This window comes from Aristolochia californica, unplaced genomic scaffold, assembly GCF_029961685.1.
Source record: "Aristolochia californica isolate CCGP_79_NKW_82.1479 unplaced genomic scaffold, dmAriCali1.0.hap1 SCAF_12, whole genome shotgun sequence".
NCBI lineage: Eukaryota > Viridiplantae > Streptophyta > Magnoliopsida > Piperales > Aristolochiaceae > Aristolochia > Aristolochia californica.
The window spans coordinates 30,738,129-30,758,023 of NW_027181793.1; the positions used below are offsets into that span (position 1 = coordinate 30,738,129).

General features: G+C 35.9%; 1 protein-coding gene and 1 pseudogene across 1 annotated transcript; one reads left to right on the top strand and one right to left on the bottom strand.

The window, feature by feature from the left end:
- Positions 1-143: 143 nt before the first annotated feature.
- Positions 144-9,883, bottom strand: LOC137946267 (uncharacterized; annotated as a pseudogene).
- A 941-nt stretch (positions 9,884-10,824) lies between these two features.
- On the top strand, positions 10,825-15,529 carry LOC137946504 (mitochondrial ATPase complex subunit ATP10). Its single transcript, XM_068792831.1, has 7 exons — positions 10,825-11,103; positions 11,199-11,239; positions 13,050-13,113; positions 13,846-14,034; positions 14,292-14,363; positions 14,803-14,981; positions 15,203-15,529. Exons 1-7 carry the CDS (start codon positions 10,951-10,953, stop codon positions 15,318-15,320), a joined length of 816 nt encoding a protein of 271 aa, XP_068648932.1. The 5' UTR covers positions 10,825-10,950; the 3' UTR covers positions 15,321-15,529.
- Positions 15,530-19,895: the final 4,366 nt, after the last annotated feature.

A 19,895-nucleotide genomic window follows, 5' to 3' on the forward strand; every position in this document is an offset into this window, starting at 1 on the left:
TTCTAAATTTGCGTTTGTTATCATATGAAACACTATATCTCCACGGAAAAGCTTGGTAATGTACAGAGGGGACCGTCGTCACTTAATCTTATGGATACTGCTCTGTTTAAATGGAATTTTGATAAATAATCAACGTGCTCCTCACGAACAATATGAGATATAACAATAAGGGATCTAATGAGCTCGAAATAACAAAAAAAAACGTTTACATTACAAAATTGCATAATTTACAGTAGGTCCCTTGACCAGCTACTCGCCTAAACCAAAATTGCTACGAGAGTTGCCTCACCCTCGTTTCAAATAGGGTATCAAGTCTTCTTTTTTTTCCGTTTCCTCTCGTTTTTAAGCTGCGTCTTCTCTTCATGGCGCTTAAGAGTGCCATGATCGAATTTCTAATAGCTTTGTTTGGGCATCTCTAAAGGGCGCATCAGATCTCAAAGACATCAATTGCTGCGACCACATCAGGAAGGAACACTTAGTAAAGACATATCGCCAACCCTCACTAACCACAAATTGCTCCACCAATTTATCACTTTACGTTGAGATGGTCCATTGCAGCTAGATTAAAGCCAAGGATGTCTTTGCATTCCTGAAAGCAAATAAATACACGAGTAAAACCTACTGTAGGAAAGAAAATAACAGGGTAAAATGGCACTTTTTTATCATAAGCCTTCAATATCCATCACCCATTTTTGTGGATCTTTTCCAACAGATGAGATATTTTTTTTCTTTTTTTATGAAACAGAGACGTGACTTCATTGCAAAATCATTTGCCCTTTTAAAGAGAGGAATATATGATCAATAAACAGCTAAGCTTGCTATGCTAAAGATCCATGGTAAGAAATTGTATTTGACAAAACTACACAAATTAAAATCTAATGTCATCAGAATGCATTAAGACAGCATCTACCACTCTCTCTCTGTGCAACACACTATAATGAAAGGACATTTCAAGCAGCTCTGTAAATTCATGCATCCCAAAGGAATGTAAATTACCTTGACTCTGTGATGAAGAAGGTTCTTCAGTTGAATCAACACAGGCCTTGCAGAAGGTGTAGTGATTAGCTGATTATGATGAATCTGCAAGAGAACAGTGGCCACCCTTGACACAAGCTCAACCTGCTCATGCATTTGTTTCAGTGACCTTAAATAGGTACATCATAAACAACCTTAAATAGCATGCAATTGCTGCATCATATAAGATATAAGTAGTTGCAGTTAACCGCTATAAACCGATTCTTTATCAATATATGTGGTGAAGTGAGCTTTTCAAGAAGAATTCCGAAGAGTTAAAAGGACAAACCATCAATTATATAGGTTATTGAACATGAATTCTGGGGATTTCAATGTCTATACACCTATACCATGCTTTCGTAACTGCTGACCAACCAACTCAAAAAAGACCACACATTAGCACACACCTCATCTCAACAGAACCAAGTTGAATGCTTATAGCCAAGAAAACCCCATTTAAAAATACTTCACTGCAATGACACATGGTTCTACTGTTGCAAGTTAGTTATGAGACAATCTTTATTTTTTTTGCATGAACACAATCACCACAGACGAGTAAAACTGTGGGGCCATTTGGTGAAATTGTCTGCTGTGTTTCCCCTCATGCAGAAGCTTCCATATCATATGGGGCTCCTTTTTTAAACGAACAGACACAAAGAACAAAATCTACTTAAAAAATATATTAAATTCCCATTGTTCTTGAGTTAAACAAAATAAGCGAGCCAATAGACTGCAAAGCATACAGATGGTCACATGCAAGTTTGGACCCTCAGACAATCAAATATAAATGCTATGTTTACAGAAGGGGAGAAGTCATAACTTTTGGAAGAAGAGTGACACAAAAATTCATGGGCAAAAATGTGCCAAAGTTCTTATGTTTTTTGTTAATGGAAAGCACTTACATTTTTCAAAGAGTAAAATATCTAGTAAAGTAACATGCTGAAAGAATATGTATGTAGAGCTTGTTTACCTTACCAGAATTGAAAACCCAATCCTTCAGGTAAGACAAAAGGCTCAATGCATCTGAGAAGGGTAAAGCCTACAAATGCATAACAAACAAACTTAAAAAGATCAATACCATCAAAATGCACGTCAAGTCAAAGAATAAACATTCTGCTGCCCTGAACATTGATGAATCAGTCAAAACAAACAACAAGAATAGCAAGTATGTGCAATAGCTGGGACTTATAAAAGGCAAAACAATCCCGATTTTTTGCTTTATACTTGAGAAGAAAGTTGCAAGGTACAATTAAGATAAATAAAACTAGGTGAAAAACTTGGCAGTGCTCATGGTGATAACCAAACCTGTTTAAGTTAAATTGACCATATTAAAAATATTACACGTCTAGCAAGTTTAATAATAATGACTACAGAGAAACGCTACCAGATGTAAAATCCAAGCATTTTGTTTTCTGGGTTGGATAATAATATAACCCAAGCTAAAACTTTCATAAGCTCATGATGATAACCATGGCAAATGTAAAACATATTAAAGTTAATTTGACAACATTAGAATATTACACGTCTTGCAAGTTTAATACTAATGACCACAAAGAAAGGCTAGCAAAGGCTAGCAAAGGTAAAATCCAAGCATTTTTTTGTCCTATGTTGGATAATAATTAAAACCAAGCCAAAATTTGCATAAACACAACTTCGTCGAGGGAAAAACTTTCATGTTAGTTACAAGATAGAAAATATTTTTTTAACACAATAAGACATCTGAATATAAGCATGACCCCAACAACATGCTATCCCATCTGTTTCACATGAGACTTAACTATAATGTCTGCACATCTAAAGGACCACATCTCAAGCTACAGCTAAATTTCTTAAAATGGTTAAAAAATTTATTTATCTTCTTTTTTTAAAGGGAGAGTAACGATGATTCCCAAAAATCTTGTTTTTCTAATCAATAAGAAATACAAAAAGGAAAAGGGAAAGATAAACCAACGGTCCACATGTTAAAATATATCCCGGCACAACAACCTGAATAACAGATGACATGTATGCAAAGCTATGAGAGATATGAACAACTCTCATGACTGATGCAGTATCCCCCACCTCAGAGGTTATACGTAGTAACACACTGTAAGTAGGCACAGCATTGTTGAAATAAGCACTAACAAATGATATATTTACAAGCAGTGTCTGCTCAAGATAATTTGTCTGAACATTTGTAAGTGCCCGGAGAACATAATCAGATGGAGATAGCCCAAGCATCAGAACATTTGGTTGAAAGCTAGATTGTATGTCCACTAGACTTTTCTTCTGCCTGAATATCCAAGAAACAAAGATAACAAGCTATTTCTAATATGTATAAATAAGAGTTGACAATAGGCAAACACACTAAAATCCACGGAAGAAAATCTGTGCCCTACACTATTAATAAAATAGTGAGCAAGTACTCGTAGACAATGATAAACACACCAGACCACTACTGCGGGGCGTAAGTACCTTGTGCTGACTGATGCATTTTAGTTCCTCTGCTGCCAAGTCCAATGCATCAATTATTAAGTCTGTTGAGGTAAGTGTTTCTTTAGTCTTTTTTCCAGCCAAAGCAACAGCTCCCTCCTCTGGAAGATCTTCTTTTGGCACATGCCTGCTTTCAAATGAATCATCAAAGGCAGACTCGAACATCTCGTCCAACCTTTTCTCTTTTTCTTCCTGCACACACAAAAGGGTCCCATTCATATCTTAAAACTTTTTGTGTTGATCAAAGAATATCTTAATGAAAAGAATAAATTCAATAAACCTGAAACACTTCTCCACCACATTAATAAACAAACCCTGCAAGACGTATTGTTAGACCCAAACAAGATTGGCAGATTGAACTTGCTTTAGCCAGACCAGACAGTTTTTTGGGCATAAAATGAGAGGGGAAACAACTGGCCGACTTGTCCAGTTCACTCAGTTTGACCACCAAATCAAACGAACCAGCCTGGTCCCCCAAGCAGAACAACAGGGAGGACTCCCCATACTCCCTAATGATCTGCAGAATTTCTAAATAATGGTGGGGAAGGCAGGGGTCCTCCCCTCACGTGCAAATAGACGTGACCCCAAACTCTTTTATCTTTTAACTACTCGTTTTTCAGTACTATTTAATTTTTTATTCTTAATTCTGATGTCACTGTGAAGTTATCTAGTTCTATCATTGCTTTTACAGTTGATCCAGTTGAACTGGATACAGCCACCCTTCCAGGTCAATGGACAGTTCTGCCAACATTGTGTGCGACATTTTATTGGCTTCCGTGCCAAAATACCCTAAACCTTAACAGCAACACAAAGGCAGGCAAAGATGAGGATTGGCAGAGAATTTGTGAATAGGATCTTGCAGCCCCCTGGCAGCCAAATAATTGGCCACCAAGTTTGACATCTGGAATGCAACCATCTGTGGGTAGCACAGCAACAAAACAGCTATCCTAAGGTCTTGAAGGCAAAGAGTCTCCAGTCCCTCCCCAGTTGCCGTAGCAGTTCTCCATCTAAAAAGAGTAAGCCACTGAAGGGACTCCCATAATCTAACACATTATAATTCCATTAGCACTTATACATAGGCAGTCTCTGTGGGTCCTGCTTCAATTGCCCCTGCTTTATTCACTTTCAATTTTGGCATACTCCATGAAAAATATCATATCATTTGTACAGTCCAGATTCTGTTGGTTGACATCCATACACTTAGAGCATATCAAGTGTCATCCATGCACAATGGACAGCTGCAATAGCATCATATGCAATGAGTCCTTAGCAGAATAGGTCAGTTGCAAGTCCTACATAGTTACGTACAGGTTTCAAAAATATCTAAGAAAGCATCAAAGTTCATGAGCACCAGATGACTAAAGAGTCAGATGATATTGATATCTAAGGTTATTATATTTTTGAACAGTGATATTTATCCTTGTTGACAACTCAATGCTTCAGTGATCCTGGGCTTTAAGAATGCTGTATAAGTATATCCATCAAATTGGTTAATAAATGAGTTTAATTCAACAAGGGGTATATTTACTTGTCTGAATCTTCCTTTATTACAATGACTTAAACGTGAGTAGAACCATAAAATCGAGATGTAGACATATCTAGCCCTTCAATATCATTATCTTTTTTCTTGAGAATTATACTGCTATCATTTTAAATGATAACTGTTCATATCATCAGTTTAATTAAATTGTTCCAGTGTTATTATGTTTAGTATGGGATTTCATTAATTTAGCTAAAAAGTGCCACTTTATGCCAATACTTCGATCTATTAGTGATTGTGTATGCAAACATGTGTTGCACATGTAAAATGTTACCTCAATGAAGAAGGGTTCCTCAGTGCAATCCCAACGGCGGATGGACCTGTCATTGGACCCTGTGACAAGAAAATCACCACGATTGCTAATAGCAAGACACCAAATGCAGGAATGGTGTCCTTCAAGAGTAAGCAGTAACTCAAACTTGTCAGCATCCCAATACTTGACAAGGCGATCTTTTCCCACACTAAACATATAATGTGTGTCGTTCACAAACTTTACTGCCATTACACTTTAACAAAACATGCCTATCAGGGTTCAGAAAATTTCACAAATTCAGTTATAAATGAGGTTAAAGCAACAAAAGTAATGCAAAGGACCTGTCAGCATGAGTAAAAATAGACTTGTGGCAATCACCAAAATCCAGACCCCAGATCTTCAAATTTTTGTCTGCAGACCCCGTAACTATCAAATTCCCATCAGAAGAAATATCCATACCAAGCACAGGTAGCTTATGACCATATAATGAGAGAAAAAATTTCATTGTGTCCAAAAAGAAGACCTGCAGAAGATCAGTCATAAGTTTGATATAAGTTTGATACAAATGAGACATTGAATGGTAAACAAATCCTGTCCTTGATTTAGATGCTTTCACAGATGCCAAGATCAACAAGTCAGGATTTCATGTGAAGCAGCAAACTCAAGCTCCAGACCAATTGCATGTAGCACCTGTGATCTATACTAGTTCCTTGATTCACGGAAAATGCATGCCTCACACCTATGATTAGTAAGGAGTACAAGATTTTGCTGCTCTTTGTGGAGCAGTAAATTCAAGCTGAAGACCAACAGGCTCTCTTTTTCAAAGAGAGAGAGGAAGAGAAAGGGGCTTGCACTTATATAATGATAATACAATATTTGGAAAAAGATCCAATGTGAAGTTCTAACATATCTATCCTCACAGAAGATAAGATAAATAACTGTGGCATACCTTGACTGTGTAATCTAGTAAAGCAACAGCAATATATTTAGAATCAGGACTGACGGACACAACAGTAACTTCATCATTCATTTCATATGACCCCACGTTTAGTACTGCTAATTCCTTGGCATTCTGCATGACATGAAAAATAGGTGCATTAGATCAAAAAGCTTCAAAACATGCATTTTATACTGTTCATCACAGCAATCTACCCTACTCCATCAAGAGGAAGCCCTTGGCTTAGTGTACCCATTGAGGATTTTCTTAATGTGAGGTCTCCAGTTCAAGTCTTACAAATGCTTGGGTATGATTTGTGCAGTGAAACAATAAAAATTAAAAAAGAAAATGTATGAATATTCTCTTCCCCTCTCCTTTCTCATAATAAAAAAAAACCATTAAGTTTGAAAAATAATAAATAAATAACCAAGTATTACTCATCATGAGGAAGAGAAAGCCGATAATACCGGGGAAAATTTTATTCGTGACTTTAGAAAAAAGGAACAAAAATCACAGACGAATATTTTTTTTACAATTAACAGAAAGGATTAACCACTCATAATCCCCTGAATTTTTGCTAAACCACTCACATCCCTTGGGAATATGCATAATAACTGACATCCCCTAGCTTTCAAATTTTCATTAGTAATCATCCCATTAAGCTGAATTTATTTTTATAAACAATTCTAACCCATCTTTACTGAATGTTGTATTTTTAATTAAGATAAAAATAATAGGAAAAAAAGAGAGGAGAGAGTGGCCCTTTCCCAGATCATACAGAAGAGGAGGGTCCGTTCTCCCCCTAGTCTCCTATCCTCTCCCCTCTAGTTGGAAGGAGAGGAAGAAAAATAGGGGAAGGGCATGGCCTTACCTCTTCCTCCTTGGAAACAGCTGGTGGCCATCCCCGGGGGAGGAAGGGGAGGCCCTGCCTTCCCCTTTTGCCTGTTAGGGAAGGGAATATATATATATATATAAGAATATATATATATATATTCTTATTTAAAATGAAATCTTTTATTTAATCAAAAGGGTAAAATTGTCTTTTCAAAGATCACTTATTGACCTAACTGAGCATAGAGGCTAGTTGAGCGCATTAAGATCCACAAATTACAAAAGAATAGGTGTAAGACATCCTAGCGGATCTTATATATATATATTCTTATTTAAAATGAAATCTTTTATTTAATCAAAAGGGTAAAATTGTCTTTCAAAAATCACTTATTGACCTAACTGAGCATAGAGGCTAGTTGAGCACATTAAGATCCACAACGTACAAAAGAATAGGTGTAAGACATCCTAGCGGATCATACAAAGAGAAGTAAAACTTTGGATTTTTTACAGCATACTGATGTTTCCATGGTGTTCAATTTTAGGTATATTGGCAATGAAGTACGTATGGTCAAGCAACCAAGGGCTAAATATTTACAAACACAGAGAGTGAAATAACATACCTGACCAGGTGTCTCCTTCAGTTGAAACTCCCAGAACTTAACATAGTGATCTATACTGGCAGTGACAAATCCAGACCCATCTGGAATGAGACCAATTGAGCCAACAGAATCAGAATGTGCTTCGATTACATCAATGCAATTTCCACTTCCGACATCGATGATTTCTAATTTTCCACCTTTGGTCCCAACAAGCCCATACCTATTGCCAGGCACAAGGGCCCCACATAACCCATATCCAGATTCAATAGTACGAAGGCAAGAACCTGTACTAGGGTTCCAAATCTTTACAGCATTATGACTGGTTGACATCAAGGGAGTATTATCTGAACTAAGCGAAACACTTCTAACATCAGACCGGTGTCCTGGAAGGTCAATAGAAAGTACTTTAGAGGTTGTGTCACTGTGTACGGAATAAACTTCCAATAAGTTATTGTTCAGAGACACAGCCAAAGATACCAAAGCACCATTTTTTGGGGTGTTGGGACAGAAACTGAAGGAAGAAATTTTCTTGCTTGTTCGTAAGAATATTAGAAACTTAAAACAATCGGTTGCAACAATATCAGCTACATTTGTCGCTTGTCCCTTGACGAGATTTGGATCCCCATCAGCCTCCACCAAAGTCAACTTCTCTTTTTTTCGATTAAGTCGCCTCTTAGCTTTACGCTTAGCTTCATGGTCATCCAAAACTCGATATAACTCTACAGTTTTCCCTGCCTCTTGACAACCAAGCAAATTTCCGGACTTATTAAATCTCACAGTTGCTATTCTATCCTTGCTATCTTTGTTTTGCCTATGTATTTCTCCAAATTGCTTAAGAATTTCCCATTTGCTTTGAGAGGGATCTCCATTTCCATCAGGATCGCTATCAGGCAATCCTTGGCTTATAGAGTAAAAGCGGAGCTCAGGATCAGCAGAACCAGTAACCAAATATTTCTCCTTTGGGTCTACATCCATTGACCAGATCTCACTGTGGTGTCCACCAATTATTTGTGCACAGTATTGGGTATCAAGGTCCCACACTCTGATGAACTTGTCCTTTGAACAACTAACAAGTTTTTTTGCAGAATCAAGAAAAACAAGATCAGTCACCTGCATTTCACAATTCAATGTGTAACTGCCACGCAAAGAAGAAACCATGACTAGAATAGTAATAGAAAAATCACTATATCAAAATGAATATAACTTCTTCATGTATGATGCATGTAGAAAAGGAAGACGTGATCTGAAATAGAAAAGTTCGAGGAAAGAAAATTTTGTTGGACTTCTAGGTTAGATAATAGCGAAGCACTCTAAAAGAAACAATAATATTATATATGAGGGAATAAACCATGGACAAGTTGATAATGTGGGAAAGGACTTTCGATATACTCCACTCTGAGAATGATTGCCCCAAAATTTACCATTGACAAGTGCAAAAGAAACCGCTGGAAATTGTTTTGTGAATGTCTTGTTTACAAAGTTTAGTTTAAATCCATCCACTGATGCAGTCAATATATCAGCACTTCGAATTTCACAACAGAATACCTGGTCCCGGTGACCCCGAAGACGATAAAGCCCCGCTTCACCAACGACATCCCACATAATAATATCGCAATCCTTGCTTCCGGATGCAAGCAAAGACCCAAGTTTGTTGTAAAGAAGTGCAGTAGTCGCACTCTTATGCCCATTCAGCGTAGTCTCACACGTACCTTTGCTAATATCCCATGTCTTCCATCAGCATACCCACTCGCTATCTGCAAAAAAGGCTAACCGGAATCAGTTCCCAACAAAAAACTCTGAAAACAATAACCTTGAACAAAGAGGAATAAACTCAGGAGCTAGTTTATTCTTCAACAATAAATTCTTGAGTACCAAAGAAGAAGAGGATGATGCAATGGAGGTCACAGCAAGCGATGGTCCCGACTGCGCAGGAGTTAGAGCTTTGGAGGAAATACCCTGCCTCAGGTTCCAAATGTTCGCCGACTCCAAGGCAGGGACTAAGAGCTGCTTTCCGGTGGCGTCGAAACATATGTTGGAGTCGAACGAAGCGAGTACACCAAAAACTGAGCGGGGTTCGTAGCGGAGATACGACTTCACCATTTCTGCTCAACTCTGTGTTTGTGTGCTCTGGCTCCTTCGTTTTGCAGCTTAGTAGACTCGAACTGAATGGAACTGGGAGAGGAAGAACACCTTAGACAGCCAAAGGCCAATACTATGGTGGCAGCAATAGAGGGGAGTGTTACACTGTTGCAGGGGTCGAGGAAACATCAACCGTTCAAAGCAAACGTAACCGTTGTTACCCTAACTCTGTACCGTCTCCCTCGTCGTACGCGACATTTCGCGCCGCACTCTAGTAGTCATAATAGGGAAGCGGAAAGCGGGACGTAGGAAGCCGGAAGCGACTCTTTTTGTGAAATAAAAACACTGGGTTTGCTTATCCAATGCATGCATCAATTGACCTGGTTCTTGGACATCGATCGAAGGAGAAGAATTCCCTGATCTTTTAGGTTTTAAAAAAAAAAAAAACATCATATTAATGAAATTCTGGATTAACTGATGGTCGAAGCTGGTTGTGATCCAAATTCAATCAAATCCATCCCACTCTATGTAGGTGACTAATGCAATCCATATAAACTATAAAATTAGAATTGGCAAAACCCACATTTAAGTTCTCATCATTCTATAGAAATGGTTTGTCCGATTTGGTGATACGGTTCGCTCTAGATCCATATTCACGTGGCCTTTTGAAATCTTTGATAGTTCATTATCAAATAATATTTCTGAAAAATGGTCAAACATATAGCAACTAATATTTACTAATTAAATTATTTATTTATTTATTTATTTATTACTGATTTAAATAGTATAATTAAATCTCAGTTGACTAGAATTAAAAAATAATTATTAGATGGTTATCCAAATTAAAAAATTCATGAATAAAACTATTGGCTATATTATTGATAAAATGTATATAATATTTAATTTTGTATACAAGGAGATATTTTTCTTTGTTTTTAGTTAATCTTTTCAAGAATTTTTTGTGTTTATTTGGCTACGCTGGGGCCCAAAAATGGGCGTTGTTGGTGGGCCACCCGACATGGACGGGAAACGCTTCGGGTAAACCCAGAGTGACAGCCGATACAGTTTCCTCATATTCATTTCCGGCTCCATTCCCAGCCCCACGGCGCACGATTACGAAAAACTGGTCACCCCCAGGACGTCTTAGTTCTCAAAAAAAGAAGATTTTTAGGACGACGCTCGTTTCCTCTGTTAGTCTGCACAATTGATTCGAGAGAGATCTGCCATGTTTAGATCGAGCTCGAGGCGTATGCTTCTCTCATCAGCAGCCAAATTTGCTGCTAGTCGCCCTTCATTTTATTTCCTAAAACATGAAGACGTTTACCTCGTTCCACCTCCGAACCGGCTAACTCAAAATCGCTTCCTTGATATTCACGAGGTTTGATCATCCGGATTAAAAAAAAAATGTATTTTGAGTTTGATGTAACACTTATGTTTGGCTTCCTTCAATTCACTTCTTTGATATATGTGCAGATGCTCAGCAAAGAAGCCATCAAGAAGGAGCGCGCGAGAATGTACGTACAGTTATCCATTTATGTGACTTCTTAAGTATAGATGCCATCAGACTTGAGCTGATTCAAATTGTACACAAGCTGGATTTTGGAATTTCTCTGCTTTGTAGCATCTGGTATTTTATTTAGTTGGTGGAAAAGCAGCCGAGTTAGTTGTTGTCTAAATATGTATCGAAAGCAAGTGATCAAACTGTAAACAAAAAATCATACTGGAAGGATGCAAACATCACTGCTGAAAGTTGCTCGTAATGGAAAAAACAAGAGTACAATCTCAAGTAGCAGTGTGTGAATTTACTCTGTTAGTTGGTGCTTGTTCAGAAAAAAATTATACTAGTAGTTATCTGTTTTTAATAAGCGCAAACTGCCCCCATATTACAAAAAACCGGAGATCTTAAACTTGCCACAAACATCTTTAATCGTGATATCTTTCTAAATATAGCATCCGTGCTTGAGGTTTTTTAATCTGGAGTTTCTTTTTTTATAAAAAAAAAAACTTATATGGTGATGAGGATGTACCTCATAGATGCTCTTACAATAGAAGCTATGGTTGCCAAAATAACTGACTGGAGTAGTGAGGATTGCTCTGACCTTATTTGGGCCTCAACATAATCTTCCTCTGCAATATTGCTCTATTCTATGCTAGTTATCACCAGATTGACCTTGTTCAAGTCTTTATAGACCACCTTCAATTCATGTCATTTTCACCTGCATTTGATTCCTTCTGGTCCTTTAGCTGGCATTGAAAATGACATGAATTGATCTACAAATAAATTAATTTCTGATCTTACCTTTGGTTATTTTGTTGCACATCCACCTTTTTCTTTTTAATGATGGAAATTCATTGAGCAAGTAGAATTCTACAAAACAACGGTTAACATGGGAGTTTGATATTCACAATGAGATGTTGGAAGCTGATCCCCCCTTTAGCAAGCTTATGAGCAAGGCCATTGGCTCACCAATGCACATGAGACAAAACAATTGTGATACAATCAGAAATGTCAAGAGTTTGATCATAAACGTGATTAAATCTTCAACGAACACCATTAGAATCATTGTACCAATGGATCGAAAGGGCAGAATCCCCTTAAGCAATCAGATGTTCCGGTGTGAAATGCTACCGGAAAGTCTTTAACCTTGTCAGAATTGATCTAATTTCTGCCTCATTTGAATCTATGAGGCCCAATATAGGTACCATGAATATCCACATCAACTTTCTCATCTCTCCCACCATCATATTTTTATAAATGGTTCTACTTTACTGCCTGGAAGTCGGTATTATAATACATGGCTGGTCTAATGGCTAAATTTTTCAGAATTTCTTTAGTCAGTAAATTTCCATGAAGAAAAAAATTATTGTGGATTTGAATGTATTTGCATATTAAACTTTTTGCTGGTTGGGACTAAATGCATGCTACATAAAGGGTCAAAGTCATGCCAATTTTTGTATTATTGAAGTATTTAGCCATCATCTCCTTGGTTTATGGACAATCTTTAAGACTGTTGCAGTAGTCCAAATGAATCATCGAGGAGGATTTCAATGCTGTTATTCAGTGGGTTAAATGTTGTTCTTGTTGGCCTATTGAGGAAGATACAATCTATTCTTGCATTTTCAAATCTAATGAACTCCAGCTATTTGTATTGTCACTTTTTTTTTTTTACTTTTTTTTTAAATGTCTTTAAAAATATTTGTGCTTCTCTTCTTTGAATATTTATGAGCTTTATCAGCATTCATTTATCATCTAATTGGACTCTGCTTTTATTTATTTATTTATTTTTATATATATTCTTAAAACAATTGCATGATTTAGTGCAGAAAAGATGAGATGAGTAGAGGATACTTTGCTGACATGGCAGAGATAAAAAAACATGGTGGTAAGGTAAGTTTGCAAAATAGCTTTGGGTAGTTTATTTTCCAGTAATTCATCTGCTAATTCTTTTGTTGTTGATTGTGAGTGTTTTTAACCTCTAAACTGATACTGATACTCTACTGTTACCACTTTATAATCACAAGATTTTATGAAGGTTGGTATGTGACTAGATATAAATGTGTGTGACTTTCTGTTTTTCCCTAATAATGGAAATTCTAGGTTTGTATTTGAAGTTTGTGAGTGTGTACAGGAGGTACCATGTACTAGAGGGATGTTCCAATGTTGAACAAGAGATCATAAAATTTTGCAAATTTACAGTCACTATTGGTTCTTGTATAGGTGCTAGTCAGAAACATCTTATTGCATCCCATGTTGTCGAGGAACTAGTTAAATATAAGTAGCTTTCATTAAAATGAAAAAATTATAATGAAATCCAAAAGGCATTACATTTTCTGCCCCATGCGTCGCATAGACATAAAAGTAAGGTCCTGTTGTTCTTTTGAATGAACTCAGTTTTTAGCCAATGTAAGGAATTGAATGAACTAAAAAACAAACTGAGATCTATGGAAATGTATATTCATCATCTCCAACCCACCAAATGCTCTCTCTCTGCCCCCAGAAGATTACTTCCCTTGTTTTTTTCTTTTATTTTTACTCTCCTGTTCACTTCACATTGAAGATTTATGTCTTTCATCATCTACTTTAATGTAATATCCATATAGATGGTTATATTTTATGCAGATTGCGAAGGCAGATGCAGCCTTAATTCCAGCTGTGGAGGCTGTAAAGTTTCCCAGTTTTGATGTGAACTTCTCGGATGGTAGAAGCCTGAGACTCCCCATTGGTTCAGAACAAAATAAAAGTGACAAAAGCAAGATATTAATGCCTTCAGCGTCCTTACTGTGTCTTTCTTTTCGAGCAAATTCTCAGGTTTGCAATTGTCTGCTTTCTTTTGTCCAATGTTATATTTGGATTTCTAAGAGGAGTAGCTAATTAGATTACCATCATGTGCTCTATTTATTTTGAGGTCCACTTGCCGCAGTCGAGTACAGGATGCAAATTTCAAATAGCATCTACTGATAGTTTAGCTGTTACATCTAGTTTTACTAGTTGTTAATCCGAGGAACAAAAAAATGGAGTTCCAGAAAAGAAACTGACTATTTCATATGATTTTCTTTTTGGTATAGGCAATGATTGATTCATGGACAACTCCTTTTATGGATGCATTTGGGAATTCATCCAATATCCAGTTATATGAGGTGATTATTTTTAGTCAAAATGACCAACTATTAACTAATATTTAACTGCATTTTTTTTTTCTCTCCAGATACTCTAATAAAAAAGGTTGGTTCATTCTTTCATAATGACTTCTGTCATTTTCTTCTGCATCATTTCAATGGCTTGGCTGCTGTGGGAAGCCATAAGGTGAAGGTCACCGAGTGCCCCAAATAGTTTATGGTAACCAAGAATCTGTGTAAAATGATAATCCCCTTTTACAATATTCAAGGACATGGCATTAGAGTCGTAGACTGGGTACTTCTTGGTAATTGGAATCTTAATGCTGTCTATGGAAAATCCTAGAACCATCTGACTTGTGACTTCATGCTAGAGAGAGAGACATTTATTTCAGGTTGGGTGTTACTTGTAGATTCTTGGGTCTGTTTTGTTCTAGTTGAAGATAATGGTGCTCTGTTTCAGGTGTCAGTTATAGAGTCTTGGTTCTTGTCATTGATTCCAATAAAACAGCTGCTTCTCTGGACCATGCGGAAGTCTAGTTCTGATGGAAAGCACCTTGCACTGCAGAGGGAGATTGGTTACTCGTTTGGAGACAAATATTATTTTAGAAAGGAGCTCAAGATTTTGAATCTTCTTACAGGGTAAGGAAATAATGAAAAAACTTGAAAACGAGTGATTTTGGTCAAATTTTCCATTTCCCTGCGAAACTAATGTTTATATGTCCAAGAAGACAATATTTCAGTAACAAAGAGTCTTGTTTGTCTCAACTATCTTTAAGTTTATAACACATGTTACGAGTGCACTCACATAAGTTTAAATAAAAAGAAAGATTTTCTGAAAGAGTGTTTTGTGACTCCCTCAGGTACATTTTCTTACTCGATAAGTTTGGCAGAATCAGATGGCAAGGTTATGGATTAGCAACTGAAGAAGAAATGTCATCACTTATGTCATGCACCTCCCAGTTGTTGGAAGAGAGATGAGTAAGTTTAGGAGAGGTGAGAACCTGATCAGCTCATGTTTTCAGGTGTTCTTGTTCCATCATTAAACTTGGTTGGGAATGAGTAACTGAAGACGACCGACTTCGAATGGCAATGTTCTGTAATGCTGTCTTCCATTTCAATTATTTTCTGTTGGATTTTTACTGATCCATATTAGATCTTACAACTAAGTACGAAGTTATTTTCCTGCACATCTAATGCTTTTCTTGGAATTGATTTTTAAATTTCATATTTTTGAAAAAATAGATACACTCTGTCCTGTTAAACTGGTCAGGTGGAAGGAACAATCAGGTCGCTGGGTCAGCCCTAGAAACCAATTCTGCAAGTGTAAGAACTGGATAGGACCTTGGTCCAATTCTAAACCGGATTTTGGTTGATGTTTCCAGTCATTTTCCAAGAAAAAACACGTATGATGTGGATAGGTCTTTTGGTTCATTGCTCCGATTATTAGAAGATTTCCTTAGCAACTTTTGAGGAGGGAGTTATACCATTGTTTGAAAGTAATTTTTAAACAGGTCCTATTAGATGTCTTATTTGCAAGTATGGTCAGTTACATGTTCTGATTTCGAATTTGGTCTTGTAATTGGAATTCCTGCAAAAAATTGATATATCACCATCAATGGATCCTAATTCCTACTAAAAAACTTTAAAATGATTAAAAAATATTCCTTTAGATGTTTTACTTTTTTTTTTTTTTTTAAATTTCTCTACCAAAAATTTATTCTCTATAAAAACCTCTTTAGGAGAAAAAGTGTTGTTTGACTACAACTATTTTAAAAGAATGTATAACATTACACAAAATCATGTATCAGATTTAATTATGATTATACAATAGTATAATTATAAAATTAAATTATTAAAATATCCTTAATTGTAACTAAAGTTTTAAAATAAATATAATACAATAAGAAAGTTTTTAATTTGATAAAATATTAAAATACTCTTATTTGTTACTTAAGTTTTATAATAAAATAGATATCTTAGATTGTATAACTATTTAAGGTAAGATTAGGGCCTAGGATTTGTAGGATTAGTGAGTCCCACATCTCACATGAAAACCCATTTTAGACAAGTTTGTGTATGATATGTTTGGCAGTCCCACATCTTCCCTTTGAAGAAGCTTGATTTTGTTGTTTCACCAAAGAGGTCATTTTAGCTTTTTCAAAGAGGAAACTAACCAAACACATTTTAAATACTGGAAGTGGCTCTTTAATTTAAAGAGCTACTTTTGGATTTCAAAGAGCCAGCTCTTTGCCTTGAACCCCCTCTTGCAAGTCGATCTGCAACTTGGATTCAAGAGAGATGGTACTTTACTTTTTGTTACTATTAACCAAGGGTGTGTCTATGCTTGCAATTAGATGAAAAAAATGTCTTCTTGTTGGGTGACTTAAAAGAAGGATTCTACTTAGAGCAAAGGATAAAGTGGGTAAATCGAAGAAAATGATTTATGAACCTAAACAAAGCCCAGGTAGATTGGTTTGAAAAGTTTTGGGGGGGTTAGTGCCCCAAAGTGAATTCTTGAAGATCATGTCATGTCATGTACATGAAGGTCAGGTAAGAATTTGTGTTAGTGTTGACGCCTTCATGTACAGGAAAACAGTTTCCAGTGAATAGTGCCCACTAATTAGAAAAACATAAAAAATAAGAGAATCCCTAAACCTGTACAGTACACTTATAATTACAACATAATCCTCGAACCCCAAATTGGGTAAAACCATCATTATTACTACACGAGTAACTTATTTAATGTATAATTAAAATATATTAATATATTTATTAATTAAATTAGATATGTTATTGTGCATTAATACAATAATTACGTGAAGTAATGAAATACGCACATGATTAATTATAATATAGCCTAAAATGGAATGTTTTAAGAGGAAAAATTGATTTAATCATAACTTTAATACACTATATATTTGTACGTAATATTACCACTATTAAATCACTAATATAATACAATACATAAAAAATAAATATAATGAGTAAATAAAGAATTATTTTATTAAAAACGAAATATGCGTAGTATTAATTGATAATATATTTCCAAAAATTTAAAATTAATCAATTGATCAAATACATATTGTAATTATATTTTATTTATCAGACTTAAATATCTAGTTTAATATAGTAATAAAATTTAATAAATATAATATATAAATAAATATACAACTTTATTACTAATGTAATAGAGTTTTATTGTAATAAGCAATTCGTGATTAGCATTAAAATCATCAAATTACAAGTTTAGTACATAAGAACAACACATGTTCAAATACAATAAAAGATACACTCATCAGTTATCATTCCACATGCAAGTCGCTATGTCATTTCGAAATTGTGCGGCTCTTGTGGATTCTAATGCGCGTTGCCTCTGAAAGCTTGTTACTTGGGTATCCTCTTCCACAAGACCATCGCTATCATCGCTGTCTGTATCGTTCGTTGCACGTAATTGAACCCCATCACCTCCTCCACCAAACTCATCATCCGAATCATCATCTTCCAAATCAAATATATCATTGTAATCCTCTGTACGTATATAATTGTGCAATATGCAACAAGCAATTACAATTTTTGTCTGCACCTTAAAAGAAAATGGAGTGTCTTTCAATATTTGAAATCGAGCTTTTAAAGCACCAAAAGTTCTCTCAATAGTATTCCGCAAAGACGAGTGTCTTCGATTGAATAATTCTTTTTCATTCTTAGGAATATTATCTCCAAATTCTTGCAAATGATATCGAGTTCCTTGATATGGAGCCAAAAATCTTCGTACATTTGCATAACCAGCATCGACTAGATAATATTTACCTACAATACCAAATATTTTCTATATTAAATAATTAAAGATAAAATAGATAAAATTACTGCATAAAATATATTATTTACCTTCAGGTACAAATAGTCTATTTCGGCGAGTCAATGCGTCCTTCAGTACACGAGAATCAACTGCTGATCCCTCCCATCCAACTAGTACATAAGTGAATTGCATGTCGAATGTACATGTTGCCATCACATTTTGTGAGAGATAACCCTTTTTGTTCCAGAACCTTGGTTGTTCTTCAAGCGGGATGTTTGCTTTGATATGCGTTCCATCAATAGCCCCAATACAATCCTAATTATATAAGCGGGGCCATTAGTATTGACTAAATTTGTATAGTAATCTAAATAGAGGGCAAGTGATGTTACCTTGAAGTATGGATAAAACATTGAATTGTTTAAAATCCTCGAGTGTGTGCGTTCTGAAGGCTGTTTGATATAATCAGAGTGAAGTTTGAGGATAGCATCCAACACCTCGTTGAAATATTTACTTATGGACCAATTCGATCTATCAAACATCTCTGCTGTGACACTATAGGCTTGTTGTTGACCAACAGTTAGGAGGACATAGGCAAGTTGTTCTTCCACTGAGATGGTCTTTGTCGCTGATAAAAACCCTCTGGTATTAAGTATTGTTGCCAATTTGTGAAATACAATTTGATTCATCCTGTAAACTTTTCGAAATTTAACAGGAGATTTGTCTAAGGCCTTTTGCAAATACAACGGACCATTCATCCCATAAGAACGTGGTACACCTCTGTTGCTAGGGCATATATAGTATTTTACTATGACGACAATCATACATGCCAATCCAATCATAATTACATCAATATCTTCTTCTGTCATAATATCCATGAGAATCTGCAAATTTAAACTTCTAAATAGTCATAAACAAAAATAATAGCTAATCTTTAATCATAACCTATTCATCCAAACTCAATAATCATATTCACATCAATACTCATCCACCATATTATCCACATAATATATTAAGACAACAAACATATAAAATAGAAACTTTAACCGTACTGATAAGTCTAGCAACGTTATAATTCAAACATCGTCTTTAATACATAACAATCTTCTCAAAAAAGATATTGTACTTAAAACGCATTACAATTACTTGTTTGCACAATAATTAAGCCACTTAACCCGCTCCGCCACTGTCATATTTGAAAACAGGGTCTTCTTACCTGGCGTATTTATCCATTCAGGAGCGCCATACTTCAGTGCCTCTGACAGGTCCAGAATTTCCATGAGGGCATTGACCCAAGGTTGTTCGACATCGCGTTCCTTATACTCCATAACACATTTCATAGCATCAACGATCTGGCCAACTACATCAATTAATTGTCTATTGTCTTCAGTGGGCAATTCGCTTCTCTTTCTACGACGACGTGAAGATGGCCCTTTAGTTCCACAAGATTGATCCGCTGTCGAATCATTTCCACTATTGAATTGCGGTGGAGTTCCCATAACTATGTCAACATTGTCGAGCTCATCCATCGGGATAGGAGCCGACTCATCATGGATAATTTCATCACACAGATCTATAGGAGTTGTACTACCATTCCCTACGGCTATTGTGTTTCCGACTACAATAGCCAATTTGTCGTAAAGGGGGCAACCTTGTTGTCTATACTTCTCAGCCTCTTTATGCTCCTACAAGAATAAAACATCATTCTTAGTAATGCGAAACAATACAAACTGTTTTACAATATATCATGATTTACTGAC

Coding starts and splice junctions, on each gene's coding strand:
- LOC137946504 (XM_068792831.1), top strand. CDS start 10,951: ATGTTTAGATCGAGCTCGAGGCGTATGCTTCTCTCATCAGCAGCCAAA. Junction 14,364..14,802: donor CCAATATCCAGTTATATGAG/GTGATTATTTTT, acceptor GCTCTGTTTCAG/GTGTCAGTTATAGAGTCTTG. Junction 14,982..15,202: donor ATTTTGAATCTTCTTACAGG/GTAAGGAAATAA, acceptor TGACTCCCTCAG/GTACATTTTCTTACTCGATA.